The 23907-nt window shown below is 41.5% G+C and overlaps 1 protein-coding gene across 3 annotated transcripts in view; it reads right to left on the minus strand.

The window, feature by feature from the left end:
* Positions 1-7820, minus strand: part of NOX4 (NADPH oxidase 4) — a 148185-nt gene extending 140365 nt beyond the window's left edge. Inside the window, exons 1-2 of one of the 3 annotated variants that reach the window (XM_047753098.1) lie at positions 7739-7820; positions 6388-6483 (exon numbers count right to left, since the gene is read on the minus strand). In XM_047753098.1, the coding sequence (XP_047609054.1) occupies positions 6388-6396 (9 nt within the window). In that variant the 5' untranslated portion in view covers positions 6397-6483; positions 7739-7820. Of the gene's footprint in view, positions 1-6387; positions 6484-7174; positions 7472-7738 lie in introns of those variants that run through there. The other 2 variants (XM_047753095.1, XM_047753097.1) reach the window with 2 other exon arrangements.
* Positions 7821-23907: the final 16087 nt, after the last annotated feature.

The raw sequence follows: 23907 nt of genomic DNA on the forward strand, positions 1-23907 counted from the left end.
CGGCCTCAGTGGTCCTTTGTTACAGAAGCCCAAGCAAATGAACGCAGTGGAATCAGTTAGGGGGAGGTGTACAAGTCTGCTTCAGGTTTAAGAATAATCTATAAACTACATTCTTACATTTACTTATAGATACAAAAACACAAACATACTTATAAAGTCTTATCTAGAGCCACTGAGGCGGGGTGCATAAGAACTCTGGGTAAGAGTAGAAAATTCGGAGTTCCCTTCATGGCGCAGTGGTTAACGAATCAGACTAGGAACCATGAGGTTGCGGGTTCGGTCCCTGCCCTTGCTCAGTGGGTTGACGATCCGGCGGTGCCGTGAGCTGTGGTGTAGGTCGCAGACGCGGCTCGGATCCCGTGTTGCTGCGGCTCTGGCGTAGGCCGGTGGCTGCAGCTCCGATTGGACCCCAGCCTGGGAACCTCCATATGCCACGAGAGCGGCCCAAGAAATAGCAAAAAAAAAAAAAGTAGAAAATTCCAGGTTCTAACCCTATGTGTGTCAGAACCTCTCTGGAGGAGCAAGTGTGATCTTTAGTTTGTGACAAGTGTGGGCTCAAATTGGGCCTCTCCAGTTGTTAGCTCTGTGACCTGGGAAAAGTTACCTAACCACTCGGGATCTGTTTCTCAATTCCGTAAAGGGATAACCTTATCGCCCAGGGTTAGCGTAAGGATTAATTAAACATGTTAGGACTAAATGAGATTATAAAAGAGCATAATGTCTGGTCCATGACATGTGATTAATAAATTGTAATGGCTGTCATTAGGTTGAATCACATGCAGTGGCTGATATTTGATTATTTTTCTTCTATCAAAATGGCAATTCCATACAGTTCAGCCTAATACTAACGTTGCCTAGAGGCAGACAAGCCCAATGGTTAAAAGCACAACTTCTAGGGAGTTCCCATTGCGGGGAACCCGAACCCGACTAGTATCCCAACCAGTATCCATGAGGATTCAAGTTTGATCCCTGGCCTTGCTCAGTGGGTTAAGGATCCGGCATTGCCATGAGCTGTGGTGTAGGTCGCAGAAGTGGCTCAGATCTGGCATTTCTGTGTCTGTGGTGTAGGCCGGGAGTATAGTTCCAATTCGACCCCTAACCTGGGAACTTCCATATGCTGCGGAAGTGGCCCTAAAAAGCAAACAAACAAACAAACAAACGAAAAGTACAACTTCTAGAATCAAGATTTTTGGGGCTAGAGATCTGCCTCTGTCACTCACTGGCAAGTGACAGAACTTCTCTAATTCACTGTCTTAGCTGCAAAATTAAGAATTAAAAATATCTATTCCATAGGATGGATGAAAAGATTAAATAAATTAATCCAAGCAAAACTCTTAGATTAATACCTGGTACTTAGTTCTCAATGAATGTAATCTGCTATTGATATTATTAATAATGAAATGAGGTAGGTTTGAAAATCTCTGAAATTAATTCCAACTTCCAGTTCTAAGCTGTTTTGGATGGTATTGATAAGAGAATTATACAGTGGGCATTTAGCTGAATATAGCAAAGAGGTTAAACGTTGAGCTGAAATTCATCCAAACATCATGGAATCAGAAAAAATTTAAATAAAAGCAAGTCTCATAAGTCCAGAACAATTTGTCTGAAACAAGTCTAAACAATTTGTCTTAATGCTGGAAATATACGTTATCTTGGGTATAAATATTTTTCCACAACTTCTTAAATGCTAATGTTTTTAACGTGCATTTCACATAAGATAAAGAGCTTACAGAACGGTCTACAGAGGATGAGGTTAATGTGTCTTGCATATATCTATATACCTGTCCTTTACAACAGGCTGAATATTGGACTGAGAGGACCAATGGGCCAAGGTAGTGACCAAGCCACTAATTGAGTGGGTGATAATGAGCAAATCACTTCAACCTCACTTTTCTATTTGGGAAAATGAAGAAGAAATCTAAATAAAGATCTCAAAGCTCTCTTTCAAGTCTAAAATTCTGAGCCTCTATGGTAAATAGATTAAATATAATGCAATCCATTTAGCCTGTCAATAAACAGGAAGTAAACTGTTTTCAATGAGCAGAATGTTGAGAATAAACACACACACCAACTTTAGTTAAAAGTATCCTCTGAATTGAAAGCCCAATATTCTGTGCAACAAAAGGAAAGCGTTAATAAATCAAGCCTTTTCTGAACCTGACAGGAGTCATACAGTCCTCAGCAGAATTAAAGCTGCCTAGACCAGCTATAAAACCACTGCTGACTTAAAATCCCAGGTTCATTTGTCCTGAGACTCCAATCTCCGACCTTAAGAAACTCACATGACATCAAATTTCAGTCTCTGAAAAATGTTAATTATGATACAACTTCTAGGACTCTTGAGAGGGTAAATTGTTAATGTTTTTAAATCACTTGAAGGATAATGATTGACCAAAGAAAGATCATCATTGTAAAATTAGAAAAAAAACCTCAATGTTTACAACTTTTTTCCAATCATCATAGGTATCTCAGTAAGAGTTTAAAACAAGAAAAAAAAAATCTTCATGACCATGCAGTAGATATAAAATAATAATTGTAAGACAAAGCCAAAACAGCTAAATTCTCATCATGGCACCATGAGAAAAACTAGGTTGAAATCAAATGATCCATACACAAATGTTAGCTTTGGGGAAAAATATATAAAACCAAGACACACTGAATGTGATATCAGAAAGTGCATTCTTTTCTCAAATTAAAATGTTTATATCAATTAAATTCTATCTTTTAATCATTAAAAACATCAGAAATAGAACTCAGAAATAGATAAACATAAATGTGAAGGCTATATAGACAGCATCTTTCAAAAAATTTAGGAAACTAAATTTCTCAGTTGGTCACAACACATGAGTCCCTTCTATTAACATACTAAATACATTTTCCATTCCTTGAAAATAAATAAATCAAAAACAGATTTCATCTTAAGTAACAAGTGGAGTCCTTTATCTGAAAGAGTGTCATGAGACGTGGAAGAAAGTTATTGTATGTTTGCTTGTTTGGGTGTGTGTTTTGGCTTTCCTCAAAAGACTTTTTTCCTCTTAGCTAATTTTAAGATTCCAATATCCACAGCATGTCATAATTAAACATCTGCTAGGAAGTGCACAGTCTGATAAGCACATTAACTCAGGCGTAAACCAGCCGTGACCATGCTGCCTCCAGGTCTGGGTCAGACCAGTCTGGGTAAAAACAATCATGATGAAAACTCCTACCAAGACATATTAAATCCCAGCATTATTTCATCTTCTGTCACTTAAGATCTCTTCCCGATCAGTTCTTATGTAATTTTTTAGCCCTTAATTTGGTCTGAGAACAGTCATGTAGCCTACTAGTAATAAAAAGAGAATTAAGTACTTTTACCTTCATTCTCAAAGGCTCCCACCTCCAGGAAGCTCGACGGGGGAGAAGTCAGAGCTATTTTTATAGTTACATACCAATAACTAGAGCCTACAACTTCCCATCCAATATTAATTCCTGCTCAGGAGAAAGGGGAGCGAAAGGACCAAACACATCCTGATATCTTTTTATTAGGCTGAATGGTGGCTAGTTGCTTGTCTTACAGCAAAATATTGATAGCATTTGGCCACGAAGGTAGGAATATCTCCTCCCACAGCCAGCCATCCAAAATGGTAACCACTAGCCACACATGGTTACCCAGCACGTGAAATGTGTCTAGCGCCAATAAGAAACTGAATTTTTAGGCTTATTGATTTTATTAATTCAAGTGTAAAAGCTGATACTCATTTGTGTTATTGGAACATCTTTAAACATGTTTGGGAAAACTTTTTCATCTGTAAAATGTTATGAAATTTAAACACAGGTCAAGTATTTCTGATGAAAATTTAGTGACTGAATTTTGATGTACATAGTGAAAACATACATTGTCTTTCAAAAAGTAGGCCAAAATAATGTAAAATATATCATTCATGTTTTAAAAATACTGACCCTATGTCGAAGGCATCAATCTGTTATAAAACTTTGGATATATTGTTTTAAATAAAATATATTGTAAATAAGAGTTAACAATATATTGTAAGAGTTAACGCCACTGGGTTTTTTTTTTTTTACTTTTTTAAAGTACTCCTGAAAAACTTTAAATTATATATGACTCACATTATGGTCAGCACTGACTAGAGAGAATACAAATCAGTGACATAAGTACCTGAGAATACTAATCAGTGACATAAGTAGCTAAGATGGGCCAGTGAAGTGGTTTGGAAAATCTGTGTAGTGTGAGGAAAAGCCAAAGGCCAGACAGCACTTCATTCAAATCCTAGCTCTGACACTGATCAGCCAAAGGGACTCAAACAAAACATGCAGATTCCTGAGCCCATATTTCTCCATGTGCAAAGGGGAAGAATAGTTTCCTAGCTTCAGCAAGATGTTTGGAAAGTGACTAGTATATCATCAGTCTAAACAGGTGAATAAGTCACTTTTCAATAGAAAGCAGAGATTTCAGGCTACTACAAAGAACTGATTGTTTCTCAGTGTCTATGTCTTCCTGCAAATGAGCTGTAGCCTATGGACCCTTTCTTCCTATAAAACTAGTTCAACTTTACTATTTACTATTACCCTACATTTTACAGATGACTAACAGCCATCTTAGACTAAATGCTTTTATCAAAATGTTCCACAAATGAAGTACTTTATGTTTTAAAGCAGGAGCAAAATCAAATTTATTCTAGAAATACCATCATGATTTTATGAACTTAAAATTCACCTAAAAGAGACTTATAATATCAGAATACCTTTGTCCTTTTCAGAGTTTCTACAGTTCTGTCATGATGGAATCATGTTCTTGTGAGTGTTTGGTAGGTTCTAAGAAAAATTGCTCCAAGGCATTAAGTTCATAATATACAGTTATTAAACATGTAAAATGTGGGAGCCAGCAACATTTCCTTTAAAATTACTTATCTCATTATTATACTGTATTTTTTGCAAATTGAAAAATGCCTAAAAATGCTTATACCATGATATAATACCACAATCATCAAAGGATTAGAAAAGATAAGCCTAGGACAAATAAAATTAATGCTCCTTCATTAGGCGAAAACTCAAACTATAACTAGAGTTCTTTTTCACGAAAAGGATAGGTGGTATCTTTTCCAAATGGTGCTGATACATTAAGGACTAGACAATTCACATAGGTGATTACCAAAAAGTAAGAAGTTTGGAAGTCATCTCTCTTCTTCTGTCATGATGCCAAGAAATAAAACCACTCTTTTCCACAGTGACTGTTCATAAAATGTGGACTCCTGACTAGACGGGTTCAGGGTCAACTCACTATGATCATTCTCAGGTTTCCATGAAAACTACTTTACAACGACCTCTCTCTTCTTCCGTCTGCCTTTTGCACTTTTTCGTCATAGTTTTCCATTAAGTCCTTTTATCATTTTTGTCTTCATTCATCTGATCAATATTTATTGAGCCCCTACTATGTGACAGCACCACTGGAGAGCTGAGGGTTTAAAGATAAATGAGACCTGTAACTGTGAAGTGGGAAATGGAAGGCTTCTGAACTCACCGAATTCATCTAAACTAATCATAATTGTAAACGGTCATTAAACCACGAAAAAGAAAAACCGTGCTTCTCCTATTTCGAATGCATTTATTTCCCCCAACGAAAAGGAATGACGAAATCTGCTTTTTCAGATGCAATAAGATTTTTCAATATGTTTCTTCATACATTGTGCTTGTTGCTTAGAAAAAGCTAACTCCTTATGCAAAGTAAGACGTCTGCAGTGCCACTGGCTTTTATTTCAGAGTCAAGTGGGAAAGAGATGGGCAGGAAGAATCAGAACAGACACATCACGGAATAGAGAAAAGAAAAACATCAACAGGAGATAAATCAGAGCAAAGTTTCGCACGGTATCGTTCTCCTATTAGACCAGAAGACTAGAACCATAATCCACCACTAACTTTGGGCAAGTGGCCGAGAAATGTCCAGAAATGAATAACTGCCTTAGACACACACTTTGTGAGAACTGACAGTGAAAAATAACTGTGCAGTTATTTTTAAGCTTACGGGCAGGCTGAAGTCTTGATGGGTGAAAACTGGAAGCCTGTCATGGTATCGGTCCCCTAGTGAAGGAGATCCTTCAGGGCACTTTGCAGCTGGTGAGGAGTAAGTAGCACCTTTTCTCAGGTGCTACTAGCCTAGTCTGGCAGTTCACTTTAGAAGATGTTATCTTTGGTTCTTAAAAGAGTCAGTCATTCCAACTTGGATGAATGTAAATGATAAATCACGAAACCCTGACCACTTTAGAGAATAACCACTCTTTCTGAAGGGAAGGACCCAGGGTTGCTTTAGTGAATGGAAAAACTGACCAAGCTTTGTAACAACTGTCTGCCCACATTAAACCCATGCCACCAGGTCACCCAAGGCTCACTTACCCCCAACATCTGGTGGAGGTAGTGATACTCTGGCCCTCGGTTATACAGCAGGAAGGTTTTCCAGAAAAGCAGGACATTCAGGGAGAGCCAGATAAGCTACATCATAGGAGGGGAGAGAGAAAACAAAAATTAACAGTAAGCATCACCTGATGAATGGAAACCTCAAAGAAAGACATTCTTTGGCCACAATACTTTCAACCAAACCTCAACTAGTAATTGCAGAAAGTATTCTCAATTGGCCAGCAAACTGAAAATTACTCAAAGGAAAACCAATCTGACCTGACTCAGCCCCTGCACACCTGAGATTAAGCAGGTGGAATGCAGACAGGTTTCCAAAGACCGCAGAAAACCCCTGCAGGACAAAATGACCTGACATCACCACGTCCCAAGCGTTGTATGTTGTTCAACTTTAAAAATATCAGTTGCGTGAACACTAGCTAATGAGAAACAGCACTTTGCTGTAAAAATACCAAACCCCACAGAAGCAACCTGGGAAGAGAGCAAAGGAGAGAAGGATGTGTAAAGGGTTAAGAAGAAAGCTCTGCTCCCTAACTGGGCTCCACATCCGCTCTCCCATCAAAGTGTAGGGACCGTCCCAAGCCTTAGGAGGAAGCGAGGGAGGGGATGGGTGTTATCTCCAGGTGTTCCCAGCAGAAAGTTTTGTTAGTGGAGAAGGTCTGCGTGAGAGGCAAAACTTCCAGCTTCCCACCCGCGCGCGCTCAGAGAATGAATCCACCTCGCTGCCCCAGAGACAAAAACGCCGGGAGAGCCTTGGCCGCCATCCTACCAGGCAGAGGTGCTTAACCCCTTCGTTGGCCAGCCAGCTCCTCCAGGACACAGCCATGCCGCCGGCCCCGCCGCGCCGCGCTCTCCGCCCGCCTGCCTGCCCGAAAAGGAGCGGCGGCCGCCGGGGCAGCGGTCACCGTGCTGCGGCCTGCGAGGGGGCAGGGCCCGGGTGGGGACGGAGGGTCAAAGACTGAGTGGAAGCCCGCAGCCGGCGCCGCGCCAGCCCGGGCGGGGTCTGCGCCCCGGAGCCCGGTCTTCCGGACGTCCCGGCCCCGGCCCGCGAGGGGTCTGCGCGGCGCCCTCCGCGGCCCGGGCCCCCCGCTCGGAGCGCGCTCCCCGGCTGCGCGAGCCCGCCCCGCCGCGCCGGCCCCTTTGTCTGGGGGCGCGTCTGTTGTGGCGGCTGCCGCCCTTCAGGATGTCCTGGGCTGGGATGGGGAGGCGTCCCCCGCAGCCTCCGGCCGGTCTGCCCTGCTCCGAAAGACCCACCAAGATGAGGAGGACGGTACTCAGACAGGGAGTGGGACGCCCGCCGCCCCCTTGTCCACACACACACACACACACACACCTAAGTTCTTTGGGGCTGGTCGTTTCCCTCCTCAAAAAAAGTTCCACTCTGAGAGCAAGGAAATTTGAGCCGGAAATAGCCTTTGGCGTCCTAGCGTCCCCCCCTCTGCCGCGCATCCTCTGCTAGGCATCCCACCCCCAAACCAAAGCCCCAGTGCCACCCTCACCTAAAGCTTCCCTCCATCTCCCTCTTCTCCACGCCCGCCACCCCCGTCCCCAGCCCCTACCCCAACCCACACCGGTGCCAAGTTTTAAAGAAATTTCTGAATGAAGAGTCCAGGGAAGTTAATGGTTAAAACTGACGTTAGCTCTCAGGGGCTTTAGGGAAGCTCAGATTCACTCTCTTTAGAAATTGGCGTTTTGCTACCTAGTAGCAGAGTCTGTTTGGTAGTTAGAATCCTCTCAAACTTGTACCAGAGGCCAGGTGAAGAGAGACTCAAGTGTGGAATTTTCACAGGCTGTGTATCCACTGTCCTACGCTGCACCGTATCAACATTAGGGAAGAAAAAAAAAAATCATGCCTGTGAAAGACTGTTTAATGTAAATTAAGTCTTGGATAAAGGTTTGTAAAATCAGGAACTTTCTCAACTCTGGCAACTAATAAGTGGTAGAAAAAGTAAACCGCTAGAAACCCAATCGCATGGCTTTCAATGTCTCTTTTTTATTTTAACGAAATACATTTTAAAACACATGCATGATCTATAACTGAAACTAAGATTTTTATGAAATTTTAACTAAGATTTCATAAAAATCTTACTTATTTTACTGCATGCAGTGTACTTATCTCAGTTTTATGAACTGCTTAATGATGGCAATCCCCAGTTCAAAACACGCATAAGTCCATATCAAACCCCAGTTACAATTCACAAAGTGCTCCAATAGTCTTGTCATCCCTTTGACGAATGACTTTCCTGTTTCATGCATGATCTAATCCCCAAAACTGCCTCAAGTCTCTCTGGGGTTAGGGAGCCCATTATTTATAAATAACACCCTGTTCTTATTGACATGTGATACCTAAAGGATCAGAAAAAGAGCACATGGAGAACCCAAGGAGTGTCACCACTGGAGGCAGATCAACTCTGGGACACATTGGCAGTCTCAAACTTCACACTTAGGAAACCACCCTCCAGCCACAATTTCAATAAATGGGGATGGGGGAGGCTCCCGCAAAATGTTTTCCATTTGGTCATAAGTTGGGAGGAATGAAACAATGGAAGAATAAAGGACAATTTGCTGAAAAGTTTCACTTCTTCCAGGAAAAACAAAAGACAAAAATAATGGATCCAGCTCTTACTACGTGCTTAGGGTGTCAGCCAGTGTCCTGGGTACTTCATAAACAAAATCTCCCTTGATCCTCATAACACCTCTCCATGTGGCTATCAGTGTCCTTACTTCAGAGATGAGGAAACTGAAGCTAAACAAGATTAAGAAACTAGCCTAAGGGGCAGGGAGGGGCAGGGGTAACAACTGGGCAGATGCTGGGTAAACGATACCAACGTCCAGTTACAAGATGGATAGTTTTGACAGATCTAATACATGGCATGGTGATTATAGTTAACCATATGGTATGATGCACTTGAAAGTTGCTTAGAGAGTAGATCTTAAATGTTCTCTACACAAATAAGAAATGGTAGCTATGGGAGGTGATAGAGATGTTAGCTAAAGCTTGGATGATAATCACTTCCCTGTATGTAAGAGCATCAGATGGACACCATGTACACTTGAAACCCAGACAGTGTTACCTGTCAATCATATCTCAACAAAGCTGGAAAAATATTAACTGGAAGAGTAAGAACATCACAGTAAAAACAAAAAACAATAAGGAAAGAAAGAAAAGAAAGAAGAGAACCCTGCCTGAGATGGCAAAAAAGGATTTCGTGTAGAGGTTAAAAAAAAAAAAAAATCCATAATCAGATACTTTTGCGAAAACTTTTTTTAGAAAATGATAGAATTCTATACCAACATTGGTTATTGTATTCATCACTGTTATTTTATAGGGACCAGGACCTGACTGTTTATGTTGCCTTACAAAGAAAGAATACTGCAAGCTGTCCCCAGAGAAGAGAACTATTGCCATGTTGTGCAGGATCTCTCATTCATAAGGCTTTTCAATATAATTTTCTCTAGGCCAAATTGTTTAGTGCAAGTAGTTACTGTCTTTCCCAAGATAAGAAACCTATCCTTGAAAATAATGAGGAGAGAGTTTTGTAGCTGTATCATTTTCCAAAAATTATCATGAAAAACAATTACACTTTTAACTGGGAAAAAAACTTCACAGGAAAAAAATAATCAAATGACAAATACCTCTGCCTTTGGCCGAAATGACGATAAAGTAGGAGTGATCACCCTGCATTGATGATAAACTCTCTTGATCTATTATTTATTACTTAATAAATACAGAAAAAAAATTTTTTTGGATGGATGATGTCCCTCAAAATATGAAATCCATGGGTAAAATTAATGTTTCCCCCTTTGGCCTGCCTTTTTACTCTCTTTCTTTACGTGTCAGCTCAGAGGCACACCTTTGCCATGAAGCTTTCCTTAGCCCACCTCACCTCTAAGCTCAGACAGACTCATCATTAGGCTGCACATTCTTCAGCGTCTTCATGATATTTCATGCACGTGATCATTACTGCATTTTCCACATATTAGTTTAATTGTAGGTGTGTGAGTCTAACTCCTAGCGTTGGAGTTCCCTTGCAGTACAGTGAGTTAAGGATGCACTATGGTGTGGGTTCAATCCCTGGCCTGGGAACTTCCATATTCCTCAAGCACAGTCAACATAATAGTAATAATAATAATAATAATAGTAATAATAATAATTTCTCTTATCAACTGACTACCTCAAGGACAGGAATCCTGTCTTATTTATCCCAGCCCTTTGGACAAAGATTTTTTACATAGTGGGAACTTACAGAATTTTTATCCCAGACCTTTGGACAAAGATTTTTTTACATAGTGGGAACTTACAGAATTTTTGATAACAGAATGGTCGTTAAGCATATTATGCTTCTTTCTGTGCCTCTGTTAAACTCCAGTTTTTCAGGTGTAACTTCGCAGTAATGTAAGAACAGTTTCTGCTCAGCTTGGTAATTAACTACCAGAAAATAACCAATAGGACAAGGACTCTTGCAATGTGTGTCACCTACACCACAGGTCATAGGCTATGCAGGTGGGACAAATGGCACCTATTTTAGCTTCCTGAGGTTTCAGTAACAAACTATCACATATTTAGTGGCTCCAAACCACAGGTATTTCTTCTCGCAGAGTTCTGGAGATCAGAGGTTTGAAATCAGACCATTGGGGCAAAATCAAGGTGTTGACAGGGCCAGGATCCTTTCAGAGATTCTTTTTTTTTCTTTTTAGGGCAGCACCCACAGCATATGGAGGTTCCCAGGCTAGAGGCTGAACAGGAGCTGCAGCTGTGGATCTACACCACGGCCACCGCAACACAGAACCTGAGCCGCATCTGTGACCTACGCCTCAGCTCGTGACAGTGCCAGATCCTTTCATCCCCTGAGTGAGCCAGGGACCCAACGCATGTGCTCAAGGGTACTAGTCAGGTTTGTTTCCATGGAGCCTTGCAGAGGTTCTTGGGAAGAATCTGTTCCCTGCCTCTTCCCAATTCTGCTGGCCGCCGCATACCTTGACTCGGGGCTGCCTCGCTCCCGTCTCTGCCTCAGTGATCACACAGCCTCTCCTCTTCCATCTGTGGGGATATCAAATCTCCCTCAGCCTCTCTTTGAGGAGGACGCTTGGGATTATATTTAGGGGCCATGCAGATAATCCAAGATAATCTCCCCATGTCAAGCTCCTTAACTTAATTATACCTGCAAATCCCTTTTTGCCTTAGTGATATGCACAGGTCCCTGGGATTAGGACCTGATCTATCTGGGTGGTCATTATTCCGCCTACTGCAGCATCTCAAGTCACTTCCTTGCTGTGAATTTTCTTTTCCTGATGGGATATGCCAGCTTGGAAGAAGGAGTGAGGAAATTCATCGTAAATAAAAGTTGGAACTCTTAGGAGTTCCCATTATGGTGTACTGGAAACGAATCCGACTAGGAACCATGAGCTTTCGGGTTCCATCCCTGGCCTCGCTTAGTGGGTTAAGGACCCAGCGTGGCCGTGAGCTGTGGTGTAGGTCGCAGACCCGGCTCGGATCTGCAGGGCTGTGGCATAGACTGGCAGCTGTAGCTCCAATTCGACCCCTAGCCTGGGACCCTCCATGTGCCATGGGTGAGACCCTTAAAAAAAAAAAAAAAAAAAAGTTGGAACTCTTAGTTAGCTTTTCTGTCAAGAAGTTAAAGATTATAGGCCAGGACTCATACCCGAGAGAACTCAGTAAGATTTCTTAATTTTTGTGACTTGATTAAGTTTACTATTTGGGGTATCCCATATCTGATTATCAGGAGTAATTAGTATGAAACTCAAAATGGAAAAGGGCTTGTGTATTTTTCTTACAAAGGGAAAAGAAGAAAGTAGGAAATTCTGCCCAACAGGCAACAGAACTGGCAGAATGGGCAAAAGAATCCAAAAGGCCAGACTAGCTGACGGTCTCTTTAAAGAGAAAGGTTACACCTTATCCTTGAGTCCCTTGGCAAGGAAGAAGGGCCCCCCAGGGAACCAGTAAGAAATGGCCCAAAGGCTTAACACTCACAAGTCAGGGGACAAGTTCCAGACAGTGACTCATTGTCATTTCTACACAAAAACAAGTGTAGACCATTTTCTGATTCAGGCCTTTAGGAATGTCTACCATGTACTCTCACAGCTCCATCAATTTTTTGAGAAACACTGCCCAAGTGGGAGAGGTCCTTATGTCCTCAAGCATCAGACACTTTGTTGGAAAACAAGGCTTGCAAATGTGAAAGGCAGTTTAACAAGCCTGGCTGAAGAGGCTTAATAAAAGTTTGCTGAATCCCCCTCAATAGTAACGACCTTTTGTTCCGAATGGCCCTACAAACCCTTTTGGAACCTTTGGAACACTTTCCAAACTGCTGAATTTCATTGATAAATAACATTTCAAAAAGCAAGTACCAAGGGAAGCCCACACAGCCTATTCAAATTTTTACTGCAAAGGAGGTCGATTTTAAAAATAAAACGAAAGCAAGTGAACAAAAATACCATTACCATCTCATGAAATAAAATTTATTTTTAACAAAAACTTAACTCTAAGAAATACTACTTCAACTTCTATAAAAGCTCATTAGATTCCCCTGCCCCCACATTCTTTCTCTCTCCCCCTTCTGATGATTTTCCATTATTTGATCCTCAAATCTATTCTACAAGGTAGGTAGGTAGGTAGACCCATGCTTATCTTCATCCTGATTTTATTTTATTTACTTGCTCTTTAGGGCCACAAGTGCTGCATATGGAAGTTTCCAGGCTAGGGGTAGGATCAGAGCTACAGCTGTTGGCCTACACCACAGCCACTCCCAAGCCAGATCCAAGCCGCATCTATGACCACACCACAGCTCATGGCAATGGAGGATCCTTAGCCCACTGAGTGAGGCTAGGGATCGAACCTGCATCGTCATGGACATTAGTCAGGTTTGTTACCACTGAGCCACAACTGGAACTCCTTCATCCTGAGTTTTTTTTTTTTTTTTTTTGTCTTTTGTCTTTTTGTCTTTGTTGTTGTTGTTGTTGTTGTTGTTGTTGCTATTTCTTGGGCTGCTCCCTTGGCATATGGAGGTTCCCCGGCCAGGGGTTGAATCGGAGCCGTAGCCACCGGCCTACACCAGAGCCACAGCAACGCGGGATCCGAGCCGCGTCTGCAACCTACACCACAGCTCACGGCAATGCCGGATCCTTAACCCACTGAGCAAGGGCAGGGACCGAACCCGCAACCTCATGGTTCCTAGTCGGATTCGTTAACCACTGCGCCACGACGGGAACTCCCATCCTGAGTTTTTTCAGGAAATTGAGGCACGTGGAGAGTAACAAATTTGCCCAAAGCCACTAAGGCATTAAGGAGTAGATTCCCAGAAAAGCCAGTGCCCACACTCCTTCCTTGACATCGTTTAGTCATTGCTGAAATAGGTTTTCCTTGTGGCCTGAGCTGCAAAACTTTAGACCTCAAATGGAGCCATAGCTGGCCTCACTCCCCAGTCATCTGAAGTGTGCAGGGATTTACCGGTGTTCTGTCTCAAAAGACTGTCTTGTCTATTATTTATGTTGTCATTTTATTGTTTGGCATTTCCTGAATGCAGCCATTAACAGAATAATTCCTGGATGTTTGTGTTATTTTATTGTTCTTAAAGTTTTAAATAGAAAGGTCCCAGGAGACCAGAAAAATAATCTGAACACCTGCTTCCATGTTTCTGGGAGCATCCTCAAACAGCTTTGAAAGACTGAGGAGATAAGACTGGACTTCGTTCCTAGTCTCTAAACATACTGTAAAAATCTTCAGCCGTAACTATTGCAATCCATGTTAAATAATACGAGTTTGGGAGTCATAAAAACATCAGCATAGGAACGGCTTTGGAGTGCATTATAACTTCCACTTAATTTCATGGAGAGGAGACTGAAACCCTTTCTCAGTCCTTTGAGCTCACCCGTGCTCCCCTCCCCACTACCACTGGGCCTTTGCACAGACTGATAGCCTGCATTTTTTTTTAATGAGCTTATTTAATAAATGTCTGTCTCTCATAAAATATGAACTCCCCAAAGGTAAGCACATTTCTGTCTCTGTTTATTCTTATTTTTCCAAAGCCAAGGACAGAGTTTAAAACATGAGCAGATGCTCAGTAATTAGTTTGAGGAGAATAAAATTCCCAACTTCTCTCACTATAATCTTTACACACCATTTTCTTTTCTGACATAGGATTCCATACAGCTCGAATTCCTTCTCTTCCCCAAACGTATCCTCTTTCAGACAGCGTCATCCAGATGTATGTGTTTGTTTTTTAGTCTTTTTAGTGCCACATGTGGGGCATATGTAAGTTCTCAGGCTAGGGTTTGAATAGGAGCCTACACCCACCGCCACAGCAACATGAGATCCAAGCCTCGTCTGTGACCTACACCACAGCTCATGGCAACGCCAGATCCTCAACTTACTGAGCGAGGCCAGGGATCGAACCCACATCCTCACGGATACTAGTCTGGTTTGTTACCGCTGAGCCACAATGGGAATTCCCTGTATGTGCTATTTATTTCTGGCTATGTGACCTGTATCCTTCCTTCTTAGAGGCCCACATGGATTCTTCCCAGCGGGCTCAGGAGCCTCTTGTTTGTGAGCCTACATCCGCTGTGCTCAGGGTAGTTACCAGGCTGAATTTGTTGATGTATTTTCTAAGCTGTTTTTCCAACTGAACTGTGAGCGCTTTGAAGACAGGAAATTTTTCTTTTTTTTTCGTTACCTAAAGTCTGGTATAGGGTAAGTGTTTAAAATTTATATTTGGTGAATGAGTTAATGAATGAATGAAATTCTAGCCTGCACTAACAGTTTAGGTTATTTTCCAAATGGAAAATCAGCACTCACTAAATTTTTATTCTCATTGTCCAGAGTGTAGCAATGGTTTTACCCTAGACTTGATGGAAAACGAGTTCAGGAAAATAAAGGAAAAAAATGAGGAGTTCCCGTCATGGCTCAGTGGTTAACGAATCCAACTAGGTTTCGGGTTCGATCCCTGGCCTCGCTCAGTGGATTAGGGATCCGGCGTTGCCATGAGCTGTGGTGTAGGTCACAGATGTGGCTTAGATCTGGCGTTGCTGTGGCTCTGGCATAGGCCGGCAGCTACAGCTCCAGTTAGACCCCTAGCCTGGGAACTTGCATATGCCGAGGGTGCGGCGCTAGAAAAGACAAATAAAAAAAAAAAAAAAGAAAGAAAGAAAAGAAAAAAAAAAAAGACTTTTCTCTTTTCTACCTCCTCAACAACGTGCCATAGAAATTAGCCTTCAGACAAACTCTACTTATTATCCCAGAATCTGAGAATGGAAATTTCAAAAGGATTTTTTGTTTTTATTCTCATACTTATTGACTCGATCTTACTTATAGTGACATAGCAACTTAAATGTCTCTCGGCATGTATGCATTTATGTTTAGCCTCGATGATTAGAAGTAATCAATATCTTGGAGTTCCCGTCGTGGCGCAGTGGTTAGCGAATCCGACTAGTAACTATGAGCTTGCGGGTTCGATCCCTGGCCTTGCTCAGTGGGTTAAGGATCCAGTATTGCTGTGATTTGTGGTGTCGGTCACAGATGTGGCTTGGATCCTGCATTGCTGTGGCTGTGGCGTAGGCCAGAAACTACAGCTCCGTTTCTAACCCTAGCCTGGGAAACTCCATATGCTGCAAGTAAGGCTCTAAAAAAACAAAAAAACAAACAAATAAAAAAGAAGAAACCAGAAGTAATCAATATCTTGGAAAAACACTGTGTGAGATCAAATGTTAAAAACCCAAGCGATCTTACATCTTGGAGTTCCAGACGTAGGCGCTACAACTGAAACTTCTGGTGAGAGGAAAGGTTGGTATCCTTCATTCCTTTTTACCTTTTCTCCAAGTTCAATCCAGTCTTTATCTGGAGCCTCTTTTGAATCAGATCCTCCCTGAAGGCAGCAACTATTTTCTCCTGGTCTTTCATAGTCCTTAGTTCAGATTTACAAATGCTTATTTATTTATAGATATTCGATTACTGCACTGTGATGCAAATATTTGCTTCCCAAGTATTTCCATATCAATGGGATTTCACTGGTGTGGTGAAGTCTGCAAATCTTCCACTTCCTCATTCATTTTAGCACTAAACACCCCAGAGTCTCAGCTGGATCAAACCTGCCTCGCTAGCAATTACATCTCCACCTCTCTTGCTGCTGGGAGTAGGAACTGACTCTGCTTCTGCGAAGGTGATGTGAGCAGAAAGAATGTGTACGTCCTTATCACAAAGGAAATGGCTTGCACCCCACTCTTTTTTCCTTCTTTCCCACAGGTTGGAAATATGCTTCACACATGATGGTAAGGACAGAACTCTGAATGGTGAGGAAGAAATAAGGTATTAAGAATCTGGATTACCTTGTAGGTGAGTCATAGCTGGCCCCCTCCCCTGCATGGCTTGATTTTTTTTTTTATTGTTGTGAGGGAAAGAAATAAAATTCTGCCTTATTTGAAACACTGCATTTTAGGTTATACCTGCTTAGGTTAGCTTGGATGCTGTTATTACAGAAGTTTGGCTCCTGGCTCAAACCATCATCATAAAAATCAAAATATGTAGCATCGTTTAGAAAGTTGTGGAGCAGGTGGAAAGATATTCAGGCTGGAAAGAAGTACTCTTTGTTATGACATTTGAAAATATATGCGAACTCGGAAAAAGACCACACTGGTACGAAGCTTGTAGCTCTCGGGGAATAGGCTGCAAAAATGTCACATTTTTGGTACACGTTGGCTGCTACTTGGAATTTTTATCAAAGTGCTGTAAGAGACATGAGATAAAGTTAAACGAGAAATGGTGCATTTGCAAAGAGAGATGAAAGGGAATATAGCTCTAATCATGGAGAGAATTTCTACCCTTGACCTGCACTTTAGCAGATTAAAATGCCGTTAAGTTGGGACTTCACAGGGTTGGAAGAGTCAACTGCTTCTCTTCTGCAAAGAGCATGATATATAACATTTCATCAGAGCCAGGCAAGAGGAAAAGATCCGTTTGTATACTAACTTCCCAACCAACTTGCCAAGACCCCAGTTTCAGATGGCATTAGTGTGGCTTGCCATGAAAGGAGGGAAAGAGAGCTGAGCAGAGCAGAGGAGACATTAAATTCAAGAGACACGTCTACAGGCGCAGTGGAAATTTGTCCAAAAGATGTCTTTGAGTGTGGTTATGCCAGGCACAACTGTCTAGAAACAAATGGTCACAAAGCCTACTGATGTTTTTCTGTTTTTGTGTTTCTGACTTTATTGAGATATGATTGACATACCTCACTGCGTGAGGTTGAGGTGTACAGCATAACAGTTTCATTGACAAATATGGTGAAACCATGCCTGCGATGTTCAGCATTCATCATCTCCTGTGGATAAAATAAAAAGCAAAACAAATTAGTGTGTGTGTGTCCTGAGAACTCTTAGGATTTACTCTCTTAACAACTTTCATGTATAAGCTCCAGTGGCCTTAATGATATCTATCGTGTTGTATGTACCTCCCCAGGATTATTTATCTTATAACTGGAAGTTTGAATATTTTGACTACCTTCCTCATTCCCACTTCTCTGCCTCCCTACCACCCCCACCCTCAGGTAACGACAAATTCAGTATTTTTTCTATGAATTTGTTTTGTGTATGTGCGTGTGTGTTCTGTTTGGATTTCATGTATAAATGAGATCATAGAGTATTTCTCTTTCTCTGACGTGCTTCCCTTAGCATAACACCCTCAAGATCCATCCTCGTTGTCATAAATGATAGGACTTCCTTGCTTGTTAAAAAATGACCGAATACAGGAGTTCCTGTCGTGGCGCAGTGGTTAACGAATCCGACTAGGAACCATGAGGTTGCGGGTTCGGTCCCTGCCCTTGCTCAGTGGGTTAAGGATCCGGCATTGCTGTGAGCTGTGGTGTAGGTTGCAGACACGGCTCGGATCCCAGGTTGCTGTGGCTCTGGCTCCGAATCGACCCCTAACCTGGGAACCTCCATATGCCGCTGGAGCGGCCCAAAGAAATAGCAGAAAGCCAAAAAGCCAAAAAAAAAAAAAAAATGACCGAATACAAAAAACAAAAAAAATAAATTAAAGGGAGTTCCTGTCGTGGCGCAGTGGTTAACGAATCCGACTAGGAACCATGAGGTGGCAGGATCGATCCCTGGCCTCAGTCAGTGGGTTAAGGATCCGGCATTGCCGTGAGCTGTGGTGTAGGTCGCAGATGCTGCTCATATCCCGCATTGCTGTGGCTCTGGTGTAGGCCGGTGGCTACAGCTCTGATTAGACCCCTAGCCTGGGAACCTCTATATGCCGAGGGAGCAGCCCTTAGAAAAGGCAAAAAAAAAGACAAAAATAAAATAAATTAAAAAAATTTTTAAATGACCAATATTTCATGGTGTCTATATACCGCAACTTCTTTATCCATTCATCTGTCAGTGGACACTTGGGTTGCTCCCATGTCTCAGCTGTTGTAAACCATGCTGCTATGAACACGAAGGGACAGATATCTTTTTGAGTTAGTGTTTCATGTCTGTCAAGGTTTTGAGGGAATTTTATAACCAAAGAAATTACAAGCCTGGTGTACAAGAGCCTATGATTGTCAAATTTCTAACACAATTCTCAGTCTTCTAAAGCTGCCCCCAGTGGAGCACACCCTTTCTTGCTGCGTTCTGATATGAATAGTGGGCAGGGAAAAATCTCCCCACCTCCCCCTACCACATACACACAAAGCTACAAGGGCCAGTGAACAAGGAGATATTTCAGGGCTAGGCAAATGGATCAACCAAGGAATTTACTCCACCAGCAAGAAGTTTTCACAGACTCTGGCCAAGATAATTTAACATCTGCTATGCACAAAACTACTGTGAGTTTTCCATTTTTGCATTTCTAAAAGGATGGTTTTCTCTCTCTCTCTCTCTTTTTTTTTCCTGGTCTTTTGTCCTCTTAGGGCCACACCCAAAGCATATAGAGGTTCCCAGGCTAGGGGTCGAATCAGAGCTGTTGCCACTGGCCTATGCCAGAGCCACAGCAATGCCAGATCCGAGCCACGTCTGTGACCTACACCACAGCTCACGCAACTCCGGATCCTCAACCCACTGAGTGAGGCCAGGGATAGTACCCTCAACCTCATGGTCCCTAGTCGGATTCGTTTCTGCTGCACCATGACGGGAACTCCTCTTTCTTTTTTAATTAAAAATATAATCGCAGGAGTTCCCTGGTAGTCTAGAGGTTAAGGATTTAGCATTGTCACTCATGTGACTCAGATTCCATCCCTGGCCCAGGAACTTCAGCATGTCATAGGTGCAGCAAAATAATAATAATAGTAATAATAATAATAATAATTGTGGTAAAATATATATAACATAACTGTACCATCTTAATCATTTTTTTTTAATTTTTTTATTTTTGGCCACACCTATGGCATATGGACATTCCCTAGTCAGGGATCAAATCCAAGCCAGTTGCAACTATGAACTATGCCACGACTTTGGCGATGCTGGATCCTTAACCCATTGCACCACAGTGGGAACTCCCATTTTAACCATTCTTAAATGTACAATTCAGTGGCATTAAGTACTTTCACATTGCTGTGCACACATCACCACCATCCATCTGCAGAACTTTTTCATCTTCCCAAACTGCAATCCTGTATCTACCAAACAGTAACTCTCCATTCCCCTCTCCTTAGAACCTGGCAACAACTGTGCACTCCCTTTCTCTATGAACTGACTATTCTAAGTACCTCATGCAAGGTACTCATACAATAATTGTCCTTTTGTATCTAGCTTATTTTTCATAGCATAATTCCATAGCATCAGCCTTAGCAGTGCTCATCTATGTTGTAGGGTATGTCAGAATTTCACTTCTTTTTATGGCTGATAATATTCCTTTGTGTGTATTCTTTTTTTTTTTTTTTGTCTTTTTGCCATTTCTTGGGCCGCTCCCGAGGCATATGGAAGTTCCCAGGCTAAGGGTCGAATTGGAACTGTAGTTGCCAACCTACGCCAGAGCCACAGCAACTTGGGATCCGAGCCGCGTCTGAAACCTACACCACAGCTCGCGGCAACGCCGGATCGTTAACCCACTGAGCAAGGGCAGGGACCGAACCCGCAACCTCATGGTTCCTAGTCAGATTCGTTAACCACTGCGCCACGACAGGAACTCCTGTGTGTATTCTTGATTGGAATCTTCCACAGGTGATGTTGTAGTCCTTCCTGGGGCATCATAACTGGGGTTTTTTAATTCAGTTATCCTGTTCCCATTCTATCATTGTATACTGGAGTTAGATACGACGAATGAGTTGTGTTTAGTTGATGGGCCATCAGATTAAAAAGAGCCACTTCCAGAACCTGATACAAAAGACTACCTATTGACCTGAATCTTCAGCTGCATGCAGTTACTAGATAGGATTTTAGGTGGGCTTCCTTGTAGAAGGTTTGAATGTGTTTGTGAGGAAAGATGAGGACACATAGATACCTGGGTGCCTAAAAGAGAAAATTGAGACAAAGACTATCCATGGATATTCAGTCTCCCCTAGTCCACTTAATAATATAACCTCCAGGCTTTTATTTCAGCAGTGAGCTGTCCAGCAAGCAATTGCATTTCCTAGCTTACCTTTCAGGAAGAAGAGAGCATCTGACCAAGTTCTGGACAATCAGATGTTCATAAAAGTAATGTCTTAAACCTCTAGTGACATTCACTAAATAAGAAATCACCTACATTTCATTTCCTCTTCCTTTCCCCCTTCACGGGACTAAAAAAAAAAAAAAAAAGGGCCAATAAAATTTTTTATTAGGAGAATTAGGACCATATCCTACGAAATAGTTAAGCAGCCCAACAGGAGAAACTGGGTCCCTGAATGACCAGTTAGAGCAAAATCCTTGCCAGCCAGGATCCTATATGAGAAACAACAACAAACTACCATCCTGATGAATTTACTGCATTTTTGGAGCTTTTGTTACAGTGGCTTAATCTATACCCTAAGTGTTATAATTAGATTGTAAACATACAAACTGATGATGGAGGAATATTTTTGATATTGAGAAACAGAAACACAGCCATATTAACATTCTAAATGTTTCCATTACATCTTAACTTATTGATAAATAAGGGACTGCCTCTCAATCGTCATATTCTTAATAATTATCCTACTGTCTGACATGGTAACCCATGCATATTTCTTTCATTTATTAGTCAAATAATTCACATAATGACAATAACAAAGTAAGAATGGTTGTATGATTCAGCTTTAAATGAATGTAAATTCTACCTCCCTTAACTGTTAATTGCAGTTTGTTTCCTAGTGCCTAGCTCTGTGTTAGATTGGAAATGAATCACTACTCCTCATTATCTGTCCTATCTAAATGAAAAATGCCCTTGGCCTCTATTTATCTGTGCTGTAAAATTCTAATCATTTATTTTAGCAGCAAATTTAGAACCACAACAGTAGACTAAATATTTGGTAATTGTGGAGATGTGCTTGTTAGGAGAAGATTTAAAACTTCCTTTTCATATTTTTATAGACCCATGGCCAAATTTTCAGTGGCAAATTCCATACTACAGTGCAGTATTCCAAAATATTATGAGGGCACAAAGAAATAAAGCCTCAAATAACCTCTCCCACACTGGTTAATTCAAACAAAAAAAGCATCCAATTCTATTTGTGATAATTATCTGAGTGACAATACTCATTAATATGATCTCTAGCAGAATATAAATAAGGAATATGTGTGGAGAACACTGGAATAATGCAACTGGGCCACAAAATTCAACACAGTGGAAGGAAATCTGATTTTTTTTTTTGATGATTATCAAATGCATTTCCTCCTTCATGCTCATTAGTTCTAGATGTGCTATTGTTTTCCTCAGTAAGAAAAGAAAAATCAGATTGAGAAGCTGAAAATGTTATTTAGGAAGGTGGTCTGATATACCAGACAAAACAGTGAACTTGGAGTCAGAAGGCTTTGGATGACTGATTTAACATTTCACTGGTTCATATTCTTAATATATACAAGTAGCAGGAGAGGCTAGATGACTGCTAATGAATGTATTTTCTGGTTTTGTTATTTATTTATTTATTTATTTTTGCTTTTTAGGGCCACACTTGCAGCATATGGAGGTTCCCAGGCCAGGGGTCTAATTGGAGCTACAGCTGCCAGCCTATATACCACAGTCACAGCCACACTAGATCTGAGCCAGGTCTGTGACCTATACCACAGCTTATGGCAATGCCCAATCCTTAACCCACTGAGCAAAGCCAGGGATCGAATCTGCAACTTCATGTTTCCTAGTCAGATTCGTTTCTGCTGCGCCATGATAAAAACTCCTAGATTTTTTTGATTCTATAAATTTCCCAATCTGTGCCATAACATTAAGAAGTCATCCACCTGAGAAACAAAAACCAAGCAGGAGGCATAACTCTCCCAGACTTCAAGAAATACTACAAAGCCACAGTCATCAAAACAGTGTGGTACTGGTATCAAAACAGACAGACAGACCAATGGAACAGAATAGAGAATCCGGAAATAAACCCTGACACCTATGGTCAATTAATCTTTGACAAGGGAGGCAAGAACATCAAATGGGAAAAAGAAAGTCTATTCAGCAAGCATTGCTGGGAAACCTGGACAGCTGCATGCAAAGCAATGAAACTAGAACACACCCTCACACCACAAAAATAAACTCCAAATGGCTGAAAGACTTAAATATACGACAGGACACCATCAAACTCCTAGAAGAAAACATAGGCAAAACACTCTCGGACATCAACATCATGAATATTTTCTCAGGTCAGTCTCCCAAAGCAATCGAAATTAGAGCAAAAATAAACCCATGGGACCTCATCAAACTGAAAAGCTTTTGCACAGCAAAGGAAACCCAAAAGAAAACAAAAAGACAACTTACAGAATGGGAGAAAATAGTTTCAAATGATGCAACCGACAAGGGCTTCATCTCTAGAATATATAAACAACTGATACAACCCAACAGCAAAAAAGCCAATCAATCAGTGGAAAAATGGGCAAAAGACCTGAATAGACATTTCTCCAAAGAAGATACACAGATGGCCAACAAACACATGAAAAAATGCTCAACATCGCTGGTTATAAGAGAAATGCAAATCAAAACTACCATGAGATATCACCTCACACCAGTCAGAATGGCCATCATTAATAAATCCACAAATAACAAGTGCTGGAGGGGCTGAGGAGAAAAGGGAACCCTCCTACACTGTTGGTGGGAGTGTAAACTGGTACAGCCACTATGGAGAACAGTTTGGAGATACCTTAGAAATCTACACATAGAACTTCCATATGACCCCGCAATCCCACTCTTGGTTATCTATCCGGACAAAACTCGACTTAAAAGAGACACGTGCACCCGCATGTTCATTGCAGCACTATTCACAATAGCCAGGACATGGAAACAACCCAAATGTCCATCGACAGAGGATTGGATTCGGAAGAAGTGGTATATATACACAATGGAATACTACTCAGCCATAAAAAAGAATGACATAATGCCATTTGCAGCAACATGGATGGAGCTAGAGA

The sequence above is a fragment of the Phacochoerus africanus genome, chromosome 11 (assembly GCF_016906955.1).
Source record: "Phacochoerus africanus isolate WHEZ1 chromosome 11, ROS_Pafr_v1, whole genome shotgun sequence".
NCBI classification, from domain to species: domain Eukaryota; kingdom Metazoa; phylum Chordata; class Mammalia; order Artiodactyla; family Suidae; genus Phacochoerus; species Phacochoerus africanus.